This window comes from Panthera onca, chromosome D2 (genome assembly GCF_046562875.1).
Source record: "Panthera onca isolate mPanOnc1 chromosome D2, mPanOnc1 haplotype 2, whole genome shotgun sequence".
Classification (NCBI taxonomy): Eukaryota; Metazoa; Chordata; class Mammalia; order Carnivora; family Felidae; genus Panthera; species Panthera onca.
This window is the reverse complement of record NC_138349.1, coordinates 81,575,723-81,594,459: the sequence shown is the minus strand read 5'-3', so window position 1 is coordinate 81,594,459 and position 18,737 is coordinate 81,575,723. Positions and strand designations below refer to the sequence as shown.

Genomic DNA, 18,737 nt, shown 5'->3' with positions numbered 1-18,737 from the left:
CCCTTCTGTTAGAACATCAGGGGGGACTCTGTAAACATTCCCAGTGAGCTAATGGCGAGAAATGGGCCATGGAGAACGAGACAGAGGAAGCCACTCACGGTGATTCTACACTCGGTGTTTACCAGACACACAACACATGGGATTTATGGGGGGAAGGGGCTCTTCTCGTTGCACCTTTGTTTTTAGCACCTCAAAATTTACAGTAACGCTAAAAGGTGTTATTTTTCTTTTCAACCCCAAACTTGCAAAAGTCACCCCTTCCAAAAGTAACCGTGGGCCTTGTATTTGCACTTGGCCCTGGGAGTGATATTTGTGTGAATGGTCGGCCACCACGGAAATGGTCTGCTTCCTCAGTTCCCCACGGACACCGCCCTGACCCTCCACCCTAGTCCCCCCCTCATCGAGTTGCTCACTGAACCATGTGACACGACATCAGGTGAGGTCACGAGAGCAGGTGAAAGTTGCGGAACTAAACCCCAGAGGAGCCGTGTTGCTGCCTCCCAGCCTGCTCCCAGCATGCTTCCATGCCCTGATTATTTTGCGCAGTGATTACTCTCGTGAAGCTCCGAGGAATCATTAATCCCATTTACGGACGTAGAAACCAACCGCTTGGGGCGCGGCTTCCCGATGAGGCGTAGCAGTGAGAGAGGGTCTGCATCCCGAGGTCTGCAACATACAGCATGTGGTCCGTTAGGTCCACGGCATCCCCTGGGGAGCCTCACAAGCTCCCACCCTCACAGACCCTGGTGTACTTGGCCGGGTCTGGGTGCCAGGGTGAGTCCGGGAAGGTCGGGAACCATGGCGTTAAGAGAATTCTTTGGAGCGGTTTCCCGCAAGCACTCGACACCCACACGCCCAACGCCTCCCCAGCCCTGCTCCCCAACGGCGGTCCACATCCAAATCCTGGACGTCCGCCTTGCTTCTTTCTCCTCCCTGCTTCGTTCCGCCATCGGGTCCTGGCGATGCTCCTTCCATGTATCACTTGAACTTGCTCACTTCTCTGTTCTACCGCGTGTGGGGCCGTTCACCTTGCCCTTGTCCTGCCCCACCGGCCCCACTGTTTTGTCACTTCTTAGTCTCCTGCCACCTCTTGGTCAGCCCCCAGCAGTGCCAGGGCTGGGCCGCTGGAAGGGCTGACCGCGCGGAGCCTGAGCATAGGTCCCTCCGAAGGCAGTGCCCATGCGGGACAGCAGGTGCAGTGGCAGGAACAGTGGGTTTGGAGGGGTCCTGGGGGTCCTGGGTGCCCTGTCCTGCCATCTGGGAGACGGCTGTGTGCACTTGAGCTCTGCCTCTTCTCCCGTCTGCAAATGAGGCATGAAGGCCCCGTTCCCTCCATCCCCTCTGACTTCCTTGCGGCCCCAGGCCTCTCTGATGTGGACAGAAGAGCACAGAAATGGATATATGCTCTCCACGTGCACCGCCTGGGTTGTCTCTGCCTCTTGACGCAGATCTCCGGACCCTGTTCTCCTTCTCTGCATTTCTGTTGCCTGGCCCAGCTCCCCTTTCGCTACCCTGTTCGATTCCCCCCGAGCCCGTTCCTCCCTGCTCTCCGTGTGCGCAGGTCTGCAAACTCCAGCTGCGTTCCTTTGCCCGCTTTTGGCAGGAGGCTTGAAGCAGGTGGGGGCTGGGCGATTGGGCAGAGCCACTGAACCTCCCAGCCTGGTAGCGGAGTCTCAGTTCTGGGGCGCGTTGGACCACCCTGGGGAGAGAGATGCCCTTTGCGCCCTCCCCGTCTCAAAAACGCCCAAAGCATAGTGTCAGCACTGCTTTTCAGATAGACACAGGCCTGGTTTGTGAACCAGGTTGGTTCCATGTTGCCTTCACCAGCAGAATGGTATAGGGTGGACCCCTAGCGTCCAGAATGAGTTACTGCACTCCTAGGGATTTGGGGTGTTCACGTCTTTCAAAATTTTATCTGTAGCCTGACTCGGGCAATGAAGAGAAAGTAAATGAACAGGTAAGGATATCTGACAATATCTTATTAAGTGACTTTTCTCGGCACCGAGTTTAGAAAGGGGGCCACGGACCCAAACCCTTGAAAATCACCCTCTGTACCCAGAGTTTCTCAACGCCAGCACTGTTGACGTTGGGACCGGGTGATTCTTTGCTGTGGGGACTGTCTCGTGCCGTGCTGGGTATGTAGTAGCATGTTTCTGGCCTCAGCGCATTAGATGCCAATAGCACACCCTTCCCTGCCCCCATCATGACAATCAAAATTGTCTTCAGATATTGTCAAATGTCACCAGGAGGGGCAAAATCGCCCTCTTTTGAGAGCCACGGCTGTATCCCAGTTTCCCAGATGTTGAGCCCCGATGGAATGCAAATCATTATAAGCTCCAACGTCCAGCCACAACAGGGGATGTGAACCAGGGGTATGCACACCCTGGGTGCCTTGGCGTCTTCCAGCTCAGCGCTTTGTCTTCCATCAGCTTTATCTCGCTACTCCTGAGCCCTCTCCTCAGCTGTCATCACAGGTGGCCATATTGTCCTTGGACAGCACGAGAGCAGTCGTGGAATTTGATCAGTGGAAGGGTTATGAGATCATTAACTGATGGAGAAGTTGGACTTTCCATAACGTCCATCTCAGCAACTGAGACCCTTGCTTTAACAAGGTTGTAGGTTGTAACTGATCACATCACAGCATTATATGGGGCGTATTTAGGTTTATGACAAAACAAAGGTCGTGTTTTTCTTCTCTCCCCAGCCTTATTGAGATATAACTGACACACAGCACTGTGTGAGTCTAAGGTGCACCTTATGACCCAGTTGGATGTCACCAAGTGGGTGACATGGGTGACACCCATGTGTCCTGTCAGGCCCGAGGGTGTCTTCCCTCCCATGAGGGGAGCGCTGGCCTTTCCTCCCTCCATCCCACACTGGCTTGTTCTTCCTTTTCGTTCCTATGGCCGCTCCTCAACGCCAGGCTCACCCCTAACATTTGTGGGGCCCGGGGCAAGGCCAACATACTGCATCTGAAGGTCACATATCTAACTCACGAACCGCCAGAAACAATGTGTCCCATCCTTCTTCTCTGACAGCTATGCCTTGAGAATAACCCGGAAGGTCAGATTCCAAGGTATGCTTCTTGATTCTGCACTAGAACACGGTGCCGTGTGAAGAGTTGACTCCTGGCCTGCAAGGAACCCTCCTTCCTCTTCTATGCTTGGCCTTGTCCCACACCATGAGGGCGCCCTGGGCTGGGTGTCCAAGCTGCACCCACACCCCTGGAAAACTCCCTTCACTTGGCCAGTCTCCAGAACCAGTGCTGCCCTGGCAGGGTCCACCCTGGAAAGACAGGCGGGGGCAGAGGGGTGAAGCGCTCTGACTCCTGGGAGCCAGCTCGAGGCTCCTTACGCAGGGAATTCTGGAGTCCCATGTGCACAGGTCATGACCTAGACCTTGGAGATGTAGACCAAGTGCGCCTGCCACCCCCCCTCCCCCCCCGCCCCGAGGCTTCTTTGCCCTGACAGAAAGGGGCACAACCACAGAGGGGAAGAGTGGGGTCATTGATAGTGTGAGACACGGTGCACAGAGTGTTTCCTATAGGTCTCCATTTCCTGTCCCTCACTCACCCTTTCCCAAAGTCACCTTTTCAACTGAGACTTTGCCAAGTGAGGGTATTACTAGTAACCGCAGTGAAATCCTCAGTGAGTAAAAAAACAGGTCCTAATCTATCCATTTATCTATGCCCAAAGCATATAACCTAACATTTACCATCTGTAGCATTTTTGAGCGTACCATTCAGGAGTGTTAAGTCTATTTACTTTGTTGTGGAAGGAAGGGCCAGAACGTTTGTTTGGCAAATCTGAAAATCTATACCCATCAAACAACAACTTCCCTCCCCCTCCCAGGTAGAAGCCCTCCTATTTGCTGTTTCTATGAATTTGACTCGTTTTAGATGCCTCTCCTAGGAGGGATGATACATTATTAATCTTTTCTGTGAGTGCTTTTATTTCATTTAGTGTAATATCTTCACGCTGTAGCCTGGGACAGGCTGTTCTTCGTTCTTTTTTTTTTTTTTTTTTTTCAACATTTATTTATTTTTGGGACAGAGAGAGACAGAGCATGAACGGGGGAGGGGCAGAGAGAGAGGGAGACACAGAATCGGAAACAGGCTCCAGGCTCTGAGCCATCAGCCCAGAGCCTGACGCGGGGCTCGAACTCACGGACCGCGAGATCGTGACCTGGCTGAAGTTGGACGCCCAACCGACTGCGCCACCCAGGCGCCCCTGTTCTTCGTTCTTAAGGCTAAATAATACTGTTGTCTGTATGTGCAAGTCACGGTTTACCCATTCATCTGTTGTTGGGTCCTTGGACAGGTTCTACCTCTTGGCTTTTGTGAATAGTGTTTTTATGAACACGGGCGTGCAAATCTCTTCAAGATCTTGCTTTCCATTCTTTTGGCTATATGCCCAGAAGTCGGATCGGTGGATCGTATGGTAGTTATATGTTCTAATTTTTTGAAGAAATTCCACAGTGTTTTCCACAGCAGCTGCACCAGTTTACAATCGCACCCACAGGGCACAAACATTCTGATTTCTCCACATCCTTGCCAACACTTGACATTTTCTGCTCTTGCCAGTAGTCATCCTAACAGGGGTCAGGCTTGCATTTTTCTGATGAGGAGTGATGCTGAGCACCTTTTCCTATCCCGTTGGCCATCTGTAGATCATCTCTGGAGAAATGTCCATTCAAGTCTTTCACCCATTTAAAAAAGCAGATTATTTAATCTTTTGTTGTTGAGTTGTAGGACTTTTTAAAAATATATTTGGAACATTAGCCCCCATTAGATGACTTGCAAATATTTTCTCCCATTCTTAGGTTGCCTTTTCACTCCGTTGATTGTGTTCTTTGAGGCACACAAGTTTTAAAGCTTCAAGTAGTCCCATGTCTATTTTTGTTTTGTTGCCTGTGCTTTTTGGTGTCCTATCCAAGAAACCATTGCCATGTCCAAGGTCATGAAACTTCTCCTCTGTTCACTTCTAGGAGTTTTAGAGTTTCAGATCTTACATTTAGGACTTTAATCCATTTTGAATTAATTGTTTTTACAGGGTATAAAATAAGGCTCTAACTCTATTCTTTTATCTGTGGATATCCAGTTTTCTCAGCACCATTTGCCAGAGACTGCTCTCTTACCATCCAGTGGCCTTGGCACCCTTCTCAAAGATTATTTGAGAAAAACAAGATTTTAGCTAATTAGTCTGTGCTTAGCCTTGGGTGTGGATTTGGCTACATACTGCTGCTCTTTGGACATTTTCTTTTGTTTCCAAATTAGAGATAACTAAGAAAGATGCTCCTTTGGAGAGTTTCCTTAGTAAGTGTGCTTAGCAATAATTAATTAATTGGTAGAAAACAACTTGCCTGATTTTTTTTTTTTCCCCCAGCTTCTCTATTCTGGGTCCTTATTGAAAACAGTCTAAAGATACATGAGGTTGTATTAGGAATGTACCGGCAGTGGTCCTCGGAGAGTGGCTCACAGAACACTGGGGGTCCCCAAGACCTTTCCCCAGAACCCCAGTCTCAAAACTGTTCATACTCCTGAGACATTATTTGCCATCTGCACCGTGCTGACGTCAGCACTGAGGTACAACAGCAGTGGCGAATAAGATTGCCGGCTCCTCAGACTCGGGACAGGGACAGCCGGCCGCACTCGGGTGGTTGTGCCCCTCACCACACACACTTGCAGGCAAGGCAGTGCCAGCCTCAGTCGAGAAAGTTCTTTTATCTTTTTTTTAATGTTTATTTTTGAGAGAGAGAGAGCACAAGACGGGGCGGGGCAGAAGAGAGAGGAAGACACAGAAGTAGGCTCAGGCTCCGAGCTGTCAGAGCCCGATGTGGGGCTCGAACTCATGAAATGTGAGACCATGACCTGAGCCGAAGTCGACGCTTAACCGACTGAGCCACCCATGCATCCCAAGAATGTTCTTGATGAAGCTGTAAAAACAATTACAGAATCTGGACACTTGATCATGTCCTTTTAATAGTCTATCACCAGGCATCCAACTTAGGCTCAAGTCATGATCTCACGGTTCATGAGTTTGAGTCCTGCGTTGGGCTCTGTGCTGACAGCTCAGAGCCTGGAGCCTGCTTTGGATTCTGTGTCTCCCTCTCTCTCTCCCTCCCCTGCTTGCGTTCTGTCTCTCTCAAAGATAAAAAACGTTAAAAAAAAAAGTTTGTGTCAGGAGACGGGCAGTGCACACGAAAGTGCTTTTGTCACACGCCACGGATACACAACGGTTGTCTCAGTCAGAGACTCGGGCACCTGAGCCGTGAGCAAAACCAGCCACTTTTCCAGGAAATGCGGTTTTTGCTTAGATGACTGACAAACTATGGCTACTCAGACTTGGTTATTTGGCGGATATTTAAAAACAAAAACAAAAACAAAACAGTGAACGTGTCACTTCAAGGAAAACGATGGAGGGTGTTGGTTGCCAATGATCTCAAACTGAGCTTTCAAATGAAAAAATGCTGGAAAGCTTTTATTTGCCACAGTGGGTCTGGCATCTTCCCAACACTTAAAAAATTGATGATGTTAATAAATATCAAATATTGATATTAATGGCAAGTATATAGATATTAATATTGATATTGATATCAAATATCAATTTTTTTTACATCCTAAACTGAAATATGTCGACATCTGAGAAACTGACAAACTCAGTGAACCAAGAGTTTCTTTTTTTTTTAAACTTTGAGAGTGAGGGAGGGAGGGAAAGGCAGAGACAGAGGCAGAGACAATCTCAAGCAGGCTCCACACTCAGCATGGAGCTCAATGAGACGCTTGAACTCACAACTGTTGAGATCATGAACTGAGCCAAAATCAAGACCCAGACGCTTAACTGAGCCACTAAGGCCCCCTTCACTGCCTTCTATTAAGTCAGACATTAAAGAGATTTGCAAACATGTAAAGCAATGCATTTCTCTCTCTTCTTTCTTGGAAAACATTTATTTTTAACTAAAAATAAAGTTATTTATATTACTATACAGTAGGTTTATATTAATCTTAAGCAAATTAAAAAATATTTTTAAAATTTCCCACTTTTAATTTCTAATACGGAAAATACGATAGGCAAGAGCCACAAAAACAAAAGCTCTTTGGGGGGTCCTCAGTGATTCTGAAAAGCATAAAGGGGTTGAGAGACCACATAGTTTGAGCAAGGCTGCGCTAGAAATGCTTAAGAACTGAAGGTGGTTCTTCAACAGGAACCTGAGATCGGTTCGGAAGGAGAACATTTTTTTTTTTCCAGGTAAAACAGAAGCTGATCTAATCTCCAACACCTTTGCTAACGGTCTGTTCTAGATGGTGATGGAGAGCGGGGATTGGCTGGTTGGTGGAGACCTGCAGGTGCTGGAGAGAATCAGGTGGAACGATGGGCTGGACCAGTACCGCCTGACACCTCTGGAGCTCAAGCAGAAATGTAAAGAAATGAATGCTGGTGAGTAGGCTGGCTCGAGTGGGTGCGTCTGTTAACACTCGTCGCCACCCTCCCGTTACACAATTAAAGATACCAGGAATCGGCAGGTTTATAGTTAAAAAAAATTTTTTTTTAATGGTTTTAAGTTTGAGAGAGAGAGAGAGAGCTAGAGAGCGAGCAAGCAGGGGAGGGGCAGAGAGAGGGAGGGAGGGACAAAATCGCAAGCAGGCTCCAAGCTCGGTGCAGAGCCTGATGCAGGGCTCGAACTCACAAACTTTGAGATCAGGAGCGGAGCCAACACCAAGAGTCTGACGCTTAATTGACCGACTGAGTCACCCAGATGCCCCGGCATGTTTATAGTTTTCAAAAGCTGGAAGCCTCCATGAGCATTTGTATTGACACAGACTGGAATGAGCGTATAAGGTTGACGTATATCCATATACTGGAATAGTTGCAGCCCGTTAACGATATGCATGGACACAGAAAAACACCCCGGCTGTATTTATTAAGCAAAACCGCAAACTGCAGAATAACATGCAGAGCAGAGTTCTGGAAAACAAAATAAAATAACTGTTCTTAAGTTAAATAACTGTATATAAGCCAAGGTCTGTGCAGAGTATGTGCCAAACCGCAGGTGACAGCGGCTGCTTCTTGGGGACAGGGACCAATGGGCAGGAAGATTTTCATTTTACGTATTTTGAAAAAGAGAGAGAAAAAAATCATGATAGGATTTTAGGTAGTTTCTATATCCTATCTTGGGCTTTTCTGTATTTCCCAAATTTTCCATAATGGATATTTCTTTCATAACTAGAAGGAAAAATTAAGCCTCTCGGGGGTCCATTATTTTTTTTTTAAGTTTCATTTATTTATTTTGAGACAAAGAGTGAGCCAGGGAGGGAGAGAGAGAGAGAGGGAGAGAGAGAGTCCCAAGCAGGCTCCGAGCTGTCAGCACAGAGCCCTGACGCAGGGCTCGAACCCACAAACCGTGAGATGGTGACCTGAGCTGAAATCAAGAGTCAGACGTTCAACCAACTGAGCCACCCAGATGCCCCAGGAGCCCATTATTAAGTGGAGGAGTTTTGGAGATTTTTTTTTTTTTTTTGACAGTTGAAGGTGAAATATTTTTTTTACGTTTTTAGATTATTGAAACTTTTCCCAGGCCCCAGAAGGTGCTGGTCATGGTTCTTGTGCTGGGGACGTGAGAGACAGGAGCAAAGGGTAAACTGAGGACTGACCAGCACCAGCTCTGGTCTGAGCCGTGCTTGGCTGCAAAGGCCCTGGCCACAGATGTCTTCATTTCCGAGTCAGGCTCTCCCTCTAGGGCTTCCTGCCTGTGTGTCCCCGCCCTGTGGATGCGGTCTGGCACTGTGGGCACCTTTGGAGTAAGAGTCCTGAAGCCCCAGGTGGAGTCTCTGGATGCTGTTTTGTTTTGTTTTTTTTAATGTTGTATTTAGTTTTGAGAGAGAGAGAGACAGAGCATGAGTTGGGGAGGAGCAGAGAGAGAGGGAGACACCGAATCCGAAGCAGGCTCCAGGCTCTGAGCTGTCAGCGCAGAGCCCGACGCAGAGCTCAGACTCCTGGACTGTGAGATCATGACTTGAGCCAAAGTCGGACGCTCAACCGACTGAGCCACCCAGGCGCCCCTCCTGTTGATTTTTCAAAGCTGATGGGCATAGCAAATGCTCTGTGCCTTAGACATAGCTGTGTTTCCTTTCTTTTAAAATCAAAGTTCTATCTGGCTTTACTAAACGATTCTTGCAAGCAGAGGGGAGCTCCCCTGCATTTCCTCTTGTTCTTGCGGATGAGTGACAGCGTGCACTTCCTTCACCTCGCCTTCCTCCTCTCCTTTCCCAGATGCGGTGTTTGCCTTCCAGCTGCGCAACCCCGTCCACAACGGCCACGCTCTGCTGATGCAGGACACCCGCCGCCGACTCCTGGAGCGGGGTTACAAGCACCCCGTGCTCCTGCTGCACCCTCTGGGTGGCTGGACCAAGGACGACGATGTGCCCTTGGACTGGCGGATGAAGCAGCACGCAGCTGTGCTCGAGGAAGGTGTCCTGGACCCCAAGTCAACCATCGTGGCCATCTTCCCGTCCCCGATGTTGTATGCCGGCCCCACGGAGGTGAGCTGTCTCCAGGCTGGGCTGTGGGCCTCAGAAATGTGGGCTCAGACTTGACTTAAGAGGAGTGAATGAGTCTCTGGGATCCTTTTCCCTCATGAGCAGATTCTGGAGTCTTCTGCTGTGTCTGTTTTTTTTTTAATTTTTTTAAAATGTTTTATTTTTGAGAGAGAGAGAGAGAGAGAGAATGAGAATGAGCGGGGGAGGGGCAGAGAGAGAGGGAGACAGAATCCGAAGCAGGCTCCAGGCTCTGAGCTGTCAGTACAGAGTCCCACACGGGGCCCGAACTCGCCAAACCGTGAGATCATGACCTGAGCCGAAGTTGGATGCTTAACCAACTGAGCCACTCAGGTGCCCCCTGGTCTCTCTTCTTTATCCAACTTCATTAGGTTTCCATTTCATTTCTGTAAAAATGCTAGAAACACCAAGTCGAGTCTGTTACGCACTGCCTCTGAGAACACGGAGGTTGGTGTGCAGATAAGGAGAATGCAGCTTAACTGGGGTGGTATTGGGCAAACTGTATTGAACCTAATATTCAATTTCCAAAGTCTAGTCACTGAGTCACCACACAGGCCCTGTGAGCTCCATTAGAAAGCCCCACTAAAAGCTCAGTGTCCCCTTTGATCATAACACAGAGAGCCTGTCAAACAGACTTTCTTTGTCCTCCTGGACCACCACTGTAGCGGGTTTGAACACGTTTGCAGGAAGTATGATGAACTGCGAGGGTCACAACTGTTTGGAATGCCCCAAACCGAGTTTAGTAAATTCTCTTCAACCAGATCAAAGTACCTGGTCTCTGGCTCTCTTCTCCACCCTCCATATTTCTATCTGAGCTTTAGAGAGGGCAGTTCATTTTGAAATCCCAATATTTGTGTCAAACTAGAATCGATGTCTGTGTATAATCAGCTCATTATTGGCAATCAGATAATCAAAGATGTTGGAATTTGTAATTTCCTTTAAACTGTGATTTATTCTGAATAGGGAGGGTCTGGAAAGTAAGATTCACATGGTTCTGTAGAACAGTAAGGTCCCCATTCTCCTGGCTCACCTGCCTGTTTAGAGAGAGCGATTAGGAAATATAACCTCAGGTTCCAGGAAGCTGGGGGGTCAGGCAGGGGGGACTCGGGTCTAAAGCTCCTACCTCATGTAAACAAGCATGAAGAAGAGCTTGGGGTCTTAGATACCCCATGGACTTCTGCACCTATTAGGTGATCCTGTCACTGAATTACTTTTACAGCAGAATAAAGGCATCTCTGTAAACAGGGACCCAAGAGTTGGCCAGTGGTGACCAGCATCTCCCTCCTGTGATGTCTCCTAGGTCCAGTGGCACTGTAGGTCCCGGATGATTGCAGGGGCCAACTTCTACATCGTGGGCCGGGACCCTGCCGGAATGCCTCACCCTGAGACCAAGAAAGACCTATATGAACCCACTCATGGGGGCAAGGTCTTGAGCATGGCCCCCGGCCTGACCTCTGTGGAAATCATTCCATTCCGAGTGGCTGCCTACAACAAAGCCAAAAAAGCCATGGACTTCTACGATCCAGCAAGGTAGGTTTCCAGAGGAGGAGGCGTTCATCAACATCTGCTCAACCAGAAAGAGGCGGCAAAGCTTGGGCCCCATGCAAGCTCTCCAGTGCTTCTCCACCTTCTCCTAGCAGGAATGAGAGTCCCTTGAAGGCCAAGACCGGTCTTACACATTGTGTGTCCCCGTAAAGTCGTAGCATGGCCGCCTGGTATGTCAGTAGAGGGTCCGTCCATAGCTCGCTTTCAGCATGTCTCCCCTGAGCTCAGAGCTCACGGACGCAGGCGGGGCAGCAGAAGACAGAGCAGGTACACGGGAAATGTCGAATGCATACCTGCTATCAGTCGCCCTTTCTTGTGCACATTCCTTTACTGAAGACCTAGTGAATCACCCATTCCAGAAAGTGCAGCATTTTACAGAAAAAAACAGGGTCTAAACACCCCCTCACCTACCGCGGGCATCTTTAGGTTCGATGTGCCTCACCCACGCTGAGTTCTGTGTTGCTGTCCTGTGACAGGCACAACGAATTCGACTTCATCTCAGGGACCCGGATGAGGAAGCTGGCCCGGGAAGGGGAGAATCCCCCGGATGGCTTCATGGCCCCCAAAGCATGGAAAGTCCTGACGGATTATTACCGGTCCCTGGAGAAGAACAACTAAATTGCCCTCCGGTTCCAGAAGTTTCTTCTTGAAGTGCTCTTGGATTCCCTTTTCTATTTTTGTGATTAGATGCTTGGCATATGATTGCTTCTCAGTGACTGATTTTTCGTGTTTTATGACAAGGTTAAAAATTGTGTCTATAATTTAAAGTCAACTTCAATAATATATAAAAGAAAGTCACACTGAAGACCACATCTTAGCAGTGACAGCAATGCTGTTATGATTTCAGAATGAAATTAGTTGTATTCTCTTCTGCATCTGATTAGGCAGGTCCTGGATTTCTTGATGCTTTGACCGTGTGCCTAGTTTCCTCACCAGAAGGTAAAAGCGTGTTTTCCGGCGTAAGTCTTGCCAACCTGCACTCGCCCAATGTCACGGTAGTAAAATAAACCAGGTGAGCAACCTCTTCTGTACGACTGACCTAAGGCGGGGGAAACAATCCTCACCCTAAGTGAGGGGTGGCTCGCATAAGATCCTTGCCCCTATGTCACCCCTCGTACAACCTCGCTGCCCAAACTTTTAGGTGCTCACCTGCCTGGAGACCCCAAATGTGTGAAAATGCGGATTTAATCTCGGATCTATGCAACCTCGTTCTGCCGAGAAAGTTACGTTGTCTCATAAAGAAGTCTTAGCGCCCTTGTGTGAGTAATCGAAGTCCAGTTAAAGGGTGATTTTCAGTTGGAGAGTGGAGTGTGCTTTGACCAAAAGATTTGCACCCGAGGCTCCAACCATCTGCCATTGTTGTGGCAGGTTAATTTCCCTCCTCTTTGCTGTGGTCATTGTGTCCTGGGTGAGGCGGCACTTGTCGGCTGCAGCTGCAACGAAAACCAGTTCACACCATTAGACTAGCCAGCTGCTGGGATGGGAAGAGACCACAGAAAACGTGGCCTCCAACCCTGTGGTCTCACAGAGGACCACACTAGGCGATGCATAGCATATGCTCCGTGAGCTGCTGAGGCTGCCAGAAAAATCACCACTGGTATCATTTAGGAAGGACTGGGAGGACGGGGGGCCCGAATGGGCACGCCGCCACTTGATTCCCTGTCTGGTGCTCTGTGTGCACTGCACATACGCCCGTCGGTTTGGCCAAGCTCCCTGCACCAGGGCACCCGCGAAGCAGACTTCTTGGATGCCAGAAGGTCCAAAGTTTTCTCACCAGTTTTGTAGTTTACGGCTGCAAAAAAAATCAAAACGCCAAAAAGCCCAAAAAACCCCACATACTTTTCCAAAGACTTATGCTGTGCCGACACCTAACCTCCAATGGCTTTACTTCTTGGGAGGTGATCTTTTGTACTTTATGCATAATTCCTTGTTGCCAAAGAATATATGAAGAAACGGTACCTTGTGTACTTGGGTCTCTCTGGGAGAGACTTAAAACTGGAAAGAGAAAACTGTGATTTTTTTTTTTTTTCATATTCTCAGTTGTTTTTTTAAATGCTAATCTTCGCTAATGAAAGCTCTTTTGAGAATAAATCACATACAGTGGCCACAGCAAAACGTAACTGCCTTTACGAGAATAGTGCCTGCATTGATTTAATCATCAGAGGTACTCATTGCTGCCTTTTTAAAACAACAGCGTATTTATTGAAAACATGAGACGGGAGGATGTAGTGCCTTAACTGATACATTTTGTGATTTTAAAAAATATATTTAAAATTGCTTTTCTGCTCTTAGTACCACCATAGTGCAAATGACTGTTTCCATGGACAAGCAATGCTTGTTTTTGTTTTAATAAAGTTCTCAGAATGGAAGCGGAGTCTTTTCTGCCTGTGACGCTGAGTGGGGGTTGGCCCCATGAGTGCTGAGAGCTGTGTGACTTTCATAATTGGAGATGGACAGCAGCAACCCTTACACTGCAATTAGGCTGTCTTTCCTTGTTCGAGTCGCTTTATAAACCGTGCTGTACGTGTGAACGGCTCCTCATGTGTTCAGGGGTGACTTGGTAGCTTAGGGACTCCCCTCAGGATGTCACTGCAGGAGGATCTGACCCTTTTCTTGCTAACTTGCTTCCTTTTCTCCAAGTGCCCGCAGGCAGTCCCCCCAGCAGGGTGGGGAGCGGTCTTTTTGCTGCTTCGTATTCACCTCATCCACTCCAGCACCTTTTCCAACGGGAGCCACTCGAGAAAGGGCACCTGTTTCCACCCCTGCTTTCAGTGGCCTCCAAGCACCTGGTACTTTGGGCTTTCCCCTCCCTGGCTGCCTCCCTTCTGTCCCAAAGGCTGGGGGCAAATTTGGCTGCGGATCCTCACTTCGTAGAACGCTGGTGTAAACGCTGGTGTAAACGCTGGTGTAAGAGCCGCTGGAGGCTGCCACTCTTTGTCCCTCCCTCTTCCTGTCCAGAGCCTGATCACTCGTTCCTAGTGGCAATTAGCAGCACATAGTAGGGCAGGAAATGTGTTAAGGACACGGAGATACAAGAGGTGCCCATGGAGGACGCCAGAATGTACAGGGCAGGGGGAAAAAATCCTGGAAAGGCGTATGTAAGTCATTCAGTCAGATAATGGCAGAACTTCCAAATACAGTAAAACCTTGGATTGTGAGTAACTTGTTCTGAGTGTTCTGCAAGACGAGCAAACATTTTTCTTTCTTCCTTTTTTTCATCTTTTTTCTTCTCTCTTTCCTTCCTTTTCTTCTTTCTCTTTCTTTCCCTTCCTTTTCTTCTTTTCTGTTTACTTATTTTTGAGAGACGGAGAGAGAGAGAGGCAGAGCATGAATGGTGGAGGGGCAGAGAGAGAGGGAGACACAGGATCTGAAGAAGGCTCCGGGCTCTCAGCTGTCAGCACAGAGCCCGATGTGAGGCTCAAACCCAAGAACTGGGAGATCACGACCTGAGCTGAAGTCCTATGCTTAACCAACTGAGCCACGCAGGTGCCCCAACGAGCAAACATTTCTAATAAATTTTACCTTTACAAATGAGCAATGTCTTGTGATATGAGGAGTTTGTGACACCGAACGTCACATGATCACAACTGAGCCAGTTCTCTCTCTCTCTCTCTCTGGGATTGTAGGTGATCATCTCCCATGTTCAGATGCTCGGTCTCAGGCCACAGTGTTTGGCAGAAATCAGTGATTTTTCAGAACGTTGGAAGGTGCCCACAACTGGCACTGGTGTATTTTCTGTCCCTTCAAAGCACCTGTGGACAGTCCTTTGCTTTTCCAGACAAGAGTGAGCTTAGGAATAGTTTGCTTCATTCTAGGCCAGGCTGCCTACAGATACAGACCGTTTCCCCTGCTGCCTTATTGCCAGTTACATGAAATACAGTCTATGACAAGAGTTTATTAATTCTGCACTGTGGTCAGCATCCACGTGAGCGTATACAATGGCCCCGTGCAGAAAAAGATTCCTTTGAGTCGACAGATAGCAGTGATTCCGTTGGTGATAGTGAAAGCTGTCCTACACAATAACCCTCCTCTCTTCTGTCTCCCTCATACCAGCCACGAAGGTTTTCAAAGGTAAAACTAGGTAAGTACAGGTTATTTTTCTTTGTATTTTCTTTACTATTTTGCATTATATTACAGTATTGTAATCATTTTTATATGAATGTTTTTGGGTTGTGCAACAAATCCTCTGAGTTTTCATTATTTCTTATGGGGAAATTCGCTTCAATATACATGCTTTGGATTAGAAGCATGTTTCCGGAACGAATTATGCTCGTGAACCAAGGTTTTACTGTACGTCAACACTCAGGCGATAGGATTTCCTTCCAACCCATCCTCCCTGGCACAAAGAAACAGATCTCGGTTACTTGAGAACACCAAGTTGGATTTCGTTTTTTCTTCGTTCTCCTCCTTTCTGTCACACGGCTTTCAGGTCTGGTACTGATCTTCAGAATTCCCTGACAGTAGGACACTAGCTGATCAGAAATTAGATGGGCACCAGACCACCAACTGCTCTTACGCCTGAAGTTTGGATGCAACAGTAACAATGCAGCTTTTGCCTGAGGTTTTGCTACAGGTTCCATTATCTGAGAGTTTCCTCACTACCAAAATGCATCAACTGTCAAGAATGAGCCACATACACAGGTACTGACAACCACGGATTTTTCTTCTCCCTCGGAAGCACTTAGTTCTTTGATGAATATTTACCATTATCGGGCCACTCAGTGCCCACTCACCGAATGCTGAGAATCATATACAAGCAGGTGGCTAATACACACGCCAGAGGACAGCTTGGCTTTTCTGCTTACGTTGGAAACTATTTTAATGAAAATAAATTATTATGGAACTTATATTACCAAATATAAATGGGTCATTGGCTAGAGTTTGGAGATTTATTAGCCACAATATACAAATCCTACTTTCTTATGGGGACCCTCAGGGGAGGCAGTGAGTTTACCAACGGTTTCTCTCTTGTAACAAGGTACCTCCCACCCCGCCCCAGCCTATTACCTTTCCTGTAGACCTCTTAATTTGGATTAATTGCAGGGAAGGCCAGTCTCCATGAGTAAGATACTTAAATTATGGAATGTTTTTTAAAGTAATGCAGTTTTATCATTTTCAAACACATAAGTCACAAACGGATGGACACAGCTCTTTTAATTTCATATGTATTAATGATTGCTGACATCCATAATACTTGGTAAAGTTCTTAAATATGGTTGGTTCCGGGTTTTTTCCCAGAGGTTTAAACCTGCCGTGCACTTCATTCACAAAACAATGTGAGACAGTTCTTACAAACTGTACTGCATTGTACATGCTTACGTGGAAAGAAAAATCTTGATTTATATTTATTTCACAAGCCCGCTTTCCATAAATAGTTCAAAGGCAAAATTCAGCTCAGCCCAGGTTGAAATAATGATGGGCTACTTGCATGAAAACAACTCCAGTATCAACCTGGAATTGTGAACTTGTTAAGAGACTGGCTTTTTCATGTGTCTTCACCAAGGAAAATCTGCATTTATGGAAGATATTGATTCCATGAACCACTAAAGAGGCTGTAACCCCCATCCTATCCTCAGAAGGGAAAAGGAATTCTATAAAACAACCACAGAGAGAGCTACAGCTCCAACAGAGTCCCGGAAGGAAACAAGTCTAGTACACACAAACACCAGGCACACAGAAGTGTCTCCAACCCGCCTACATAATGGCGTATTTTGTAATCCGTGCCTGTTAGAGCAAGTGTGTTCACCGAGGCTGACAGCCTGCAGTAGCTGACCAGGCCGCCCCGTTTCGGAGCCCTGATGGGCAGGTCAGCCTTGCCGAGGGCCCTGCATCTGTCTGCCAACATGGCCACCGTTGCCACAGTGTGTGGCTTAGAGAGCTGGGATGCGGATGTAGAGACATCCATTTCAGCACGTCCATCACCGTGCAGACAAGGAAACAGAGGCCTGGAAGTGGGAGATGGGAGACGACTTTCCTAAACACACGATGACCGGCGGACATATTCATTTCCTAACTTCCAAAGCATTTCCATAGGATTCTTAAAACCATTCCAGGAGGTATACATTAGGATTCCTATTTAGAGATAAGGAGACAGATGCTCAAGGAAACAGATTTTGCCCAAGGCTACACTGCCATATGTGTGTGTGTGTGTGTATATATATATATATATATATATATATACACACACACACACACATACATACATATACATACACACACATATATTTATATATATACACATACGCACACACACATATATATATATATAATTATATTACACATATAAAAGTTTCACGGTTGGGATTGAAACCTATAAAGTTGGAAATGAACTTCACATGAGTTAGAATTCTGCTAGAATGTAGGAGGGCGTGAAAGACCTTCATTCCCAGGGCAACAAGAAAAAAGCCGGGCAAAATAAAAGTAATGGTTTTCTACAAGGCTCGCAAAGAACAGTAGCTACAAGGATTATTCGCCAACTGCCTTCCGGAGAGAGCTAAGCCGCTCAGGGGTGAGCGGGGCGCCTCGGTGCTTGTGCTTACACTGGGGAGGAGACTCCACAGTCTGGATGCAGTGTATGGAAAAGCAGGCCTGCCTTAGATGGAGAGACTCTGCAGGGATGAGAATTCAACCAAGACTCACGTCACTGACTGAAATCTACAAACACATCACCTTCAAAAATAAACTGCCTGGCGAGATGATCCCCCTTCCCGGCATCTTGCAGAGCAAATGGTGAAAGAGGAGCTCAAGTCTTGCGCGTCCTCATGGTGGCTGGACGCCAGGACCCTGTCAGAACCGAGTCCACAGGGCCACGAACATCTGAACCTCACACCTCCCACCCAACCCATCTCCAATACCGCTAAGATCAAGAGGCTGCTGCAGGAGAGGGCAGGGGTGGCCGAAGCGCAGCCACCCCATCTTATGAAAGTGACAGCCCAGACCCGGCGTACCCGGGCCCTGGGATCGGGATGACCAGGCCTTCACCCTCACTGCCCACAGAGGAAGAGGTCTGCGTTCCTTGGAAATAAAACAAAACCTAACATTATCCTTCTGTCTCCAGTGTTCTTTTTTTTAGACCTGTTATCTGGAACAAAATCAGGAATAAGTTAAAGATCACCCAGCTAACACGCCGGACAAGCCAGGCGGCACTCTGGCAGCAGGGGCGAGTAGAGCGCGCGGTCCCCACAAGGCTGTGCCCACACAGTGCACAGTGCACTCCAACCACAGTGTTGGCGGCTCCCACTTCAACAGGCCCCCTCTGGTTACAGGATCAGCTCCGTTTGGCTCGTACCTATGGTATCACGCGATAAGCTGGTCCTTGTCATGTGTTTGTCCAGCCACCTGGTCCACAGTACTCACTTTTCTTTGGTTGAAATCCTGCCATCTGTTGCATTTAGTCATGAGGAGGTGGTACACCCAGATCCTTGCCCTCAAGCCATTTAAGCCAGGGGTCCTGGAGGCTCATTCTCTCAAAGCGCCAGGGCTGCCGACAGGGACTTTGACTTGGGTTTGCACACCTACTTCCAGGACTTTGAATCATTTCCGGGATTCAAGAATGGAGCAATTTAAAGACAAACAGGATTCATTTAACCCAGCAGAGGAATAAAAGCAAGATTCTTGAACAATTCCAGTTAAAAAACCT

At 47.7% G+C, this 18,737-nt stretch overlaps 1 protein-coding gene across 2 annotated transcripts in view; it reads left to right on the top strand.

The window, feature by feature from the left end:
- PAPSS2 (3'-phosphoadenosine 5'-phosphosulfate synthase 2) overlaps positions 1 to 13,465 on the top strand; it is a 73,813-nt gene extending 60,348 nt beyond the window's left edge. For both annotated transcript variants that reach the window (XM_078434128.2, XM_078434129.2), the window contains exons 9-12: positions 7,301 to 7,436; positions 9,270 to 9,538; positions 10,854 to 11,083; positions 11,575 to 13,465. In XM_078434128.2, the coding sequence (XP_078290254.1) occupies positions 7,301 to 7,436; positions 9,270 to 9,538; positions 10,854 to 11,083; positions 11,575 to 11,716 (777 nt within the window). In that variant the 3' untranslated portion in view covers positions 11,717 to 13,465. The remainder of the gene's footprint in view (positions 1 to 7,300; positions 7,437 to 9,269; positions 9,539 to 10,853; positions 11,084 to 11,574) is intronic.
- Positions 13,466 to 18,737: the final 5,272 nt, after the last annotated feature.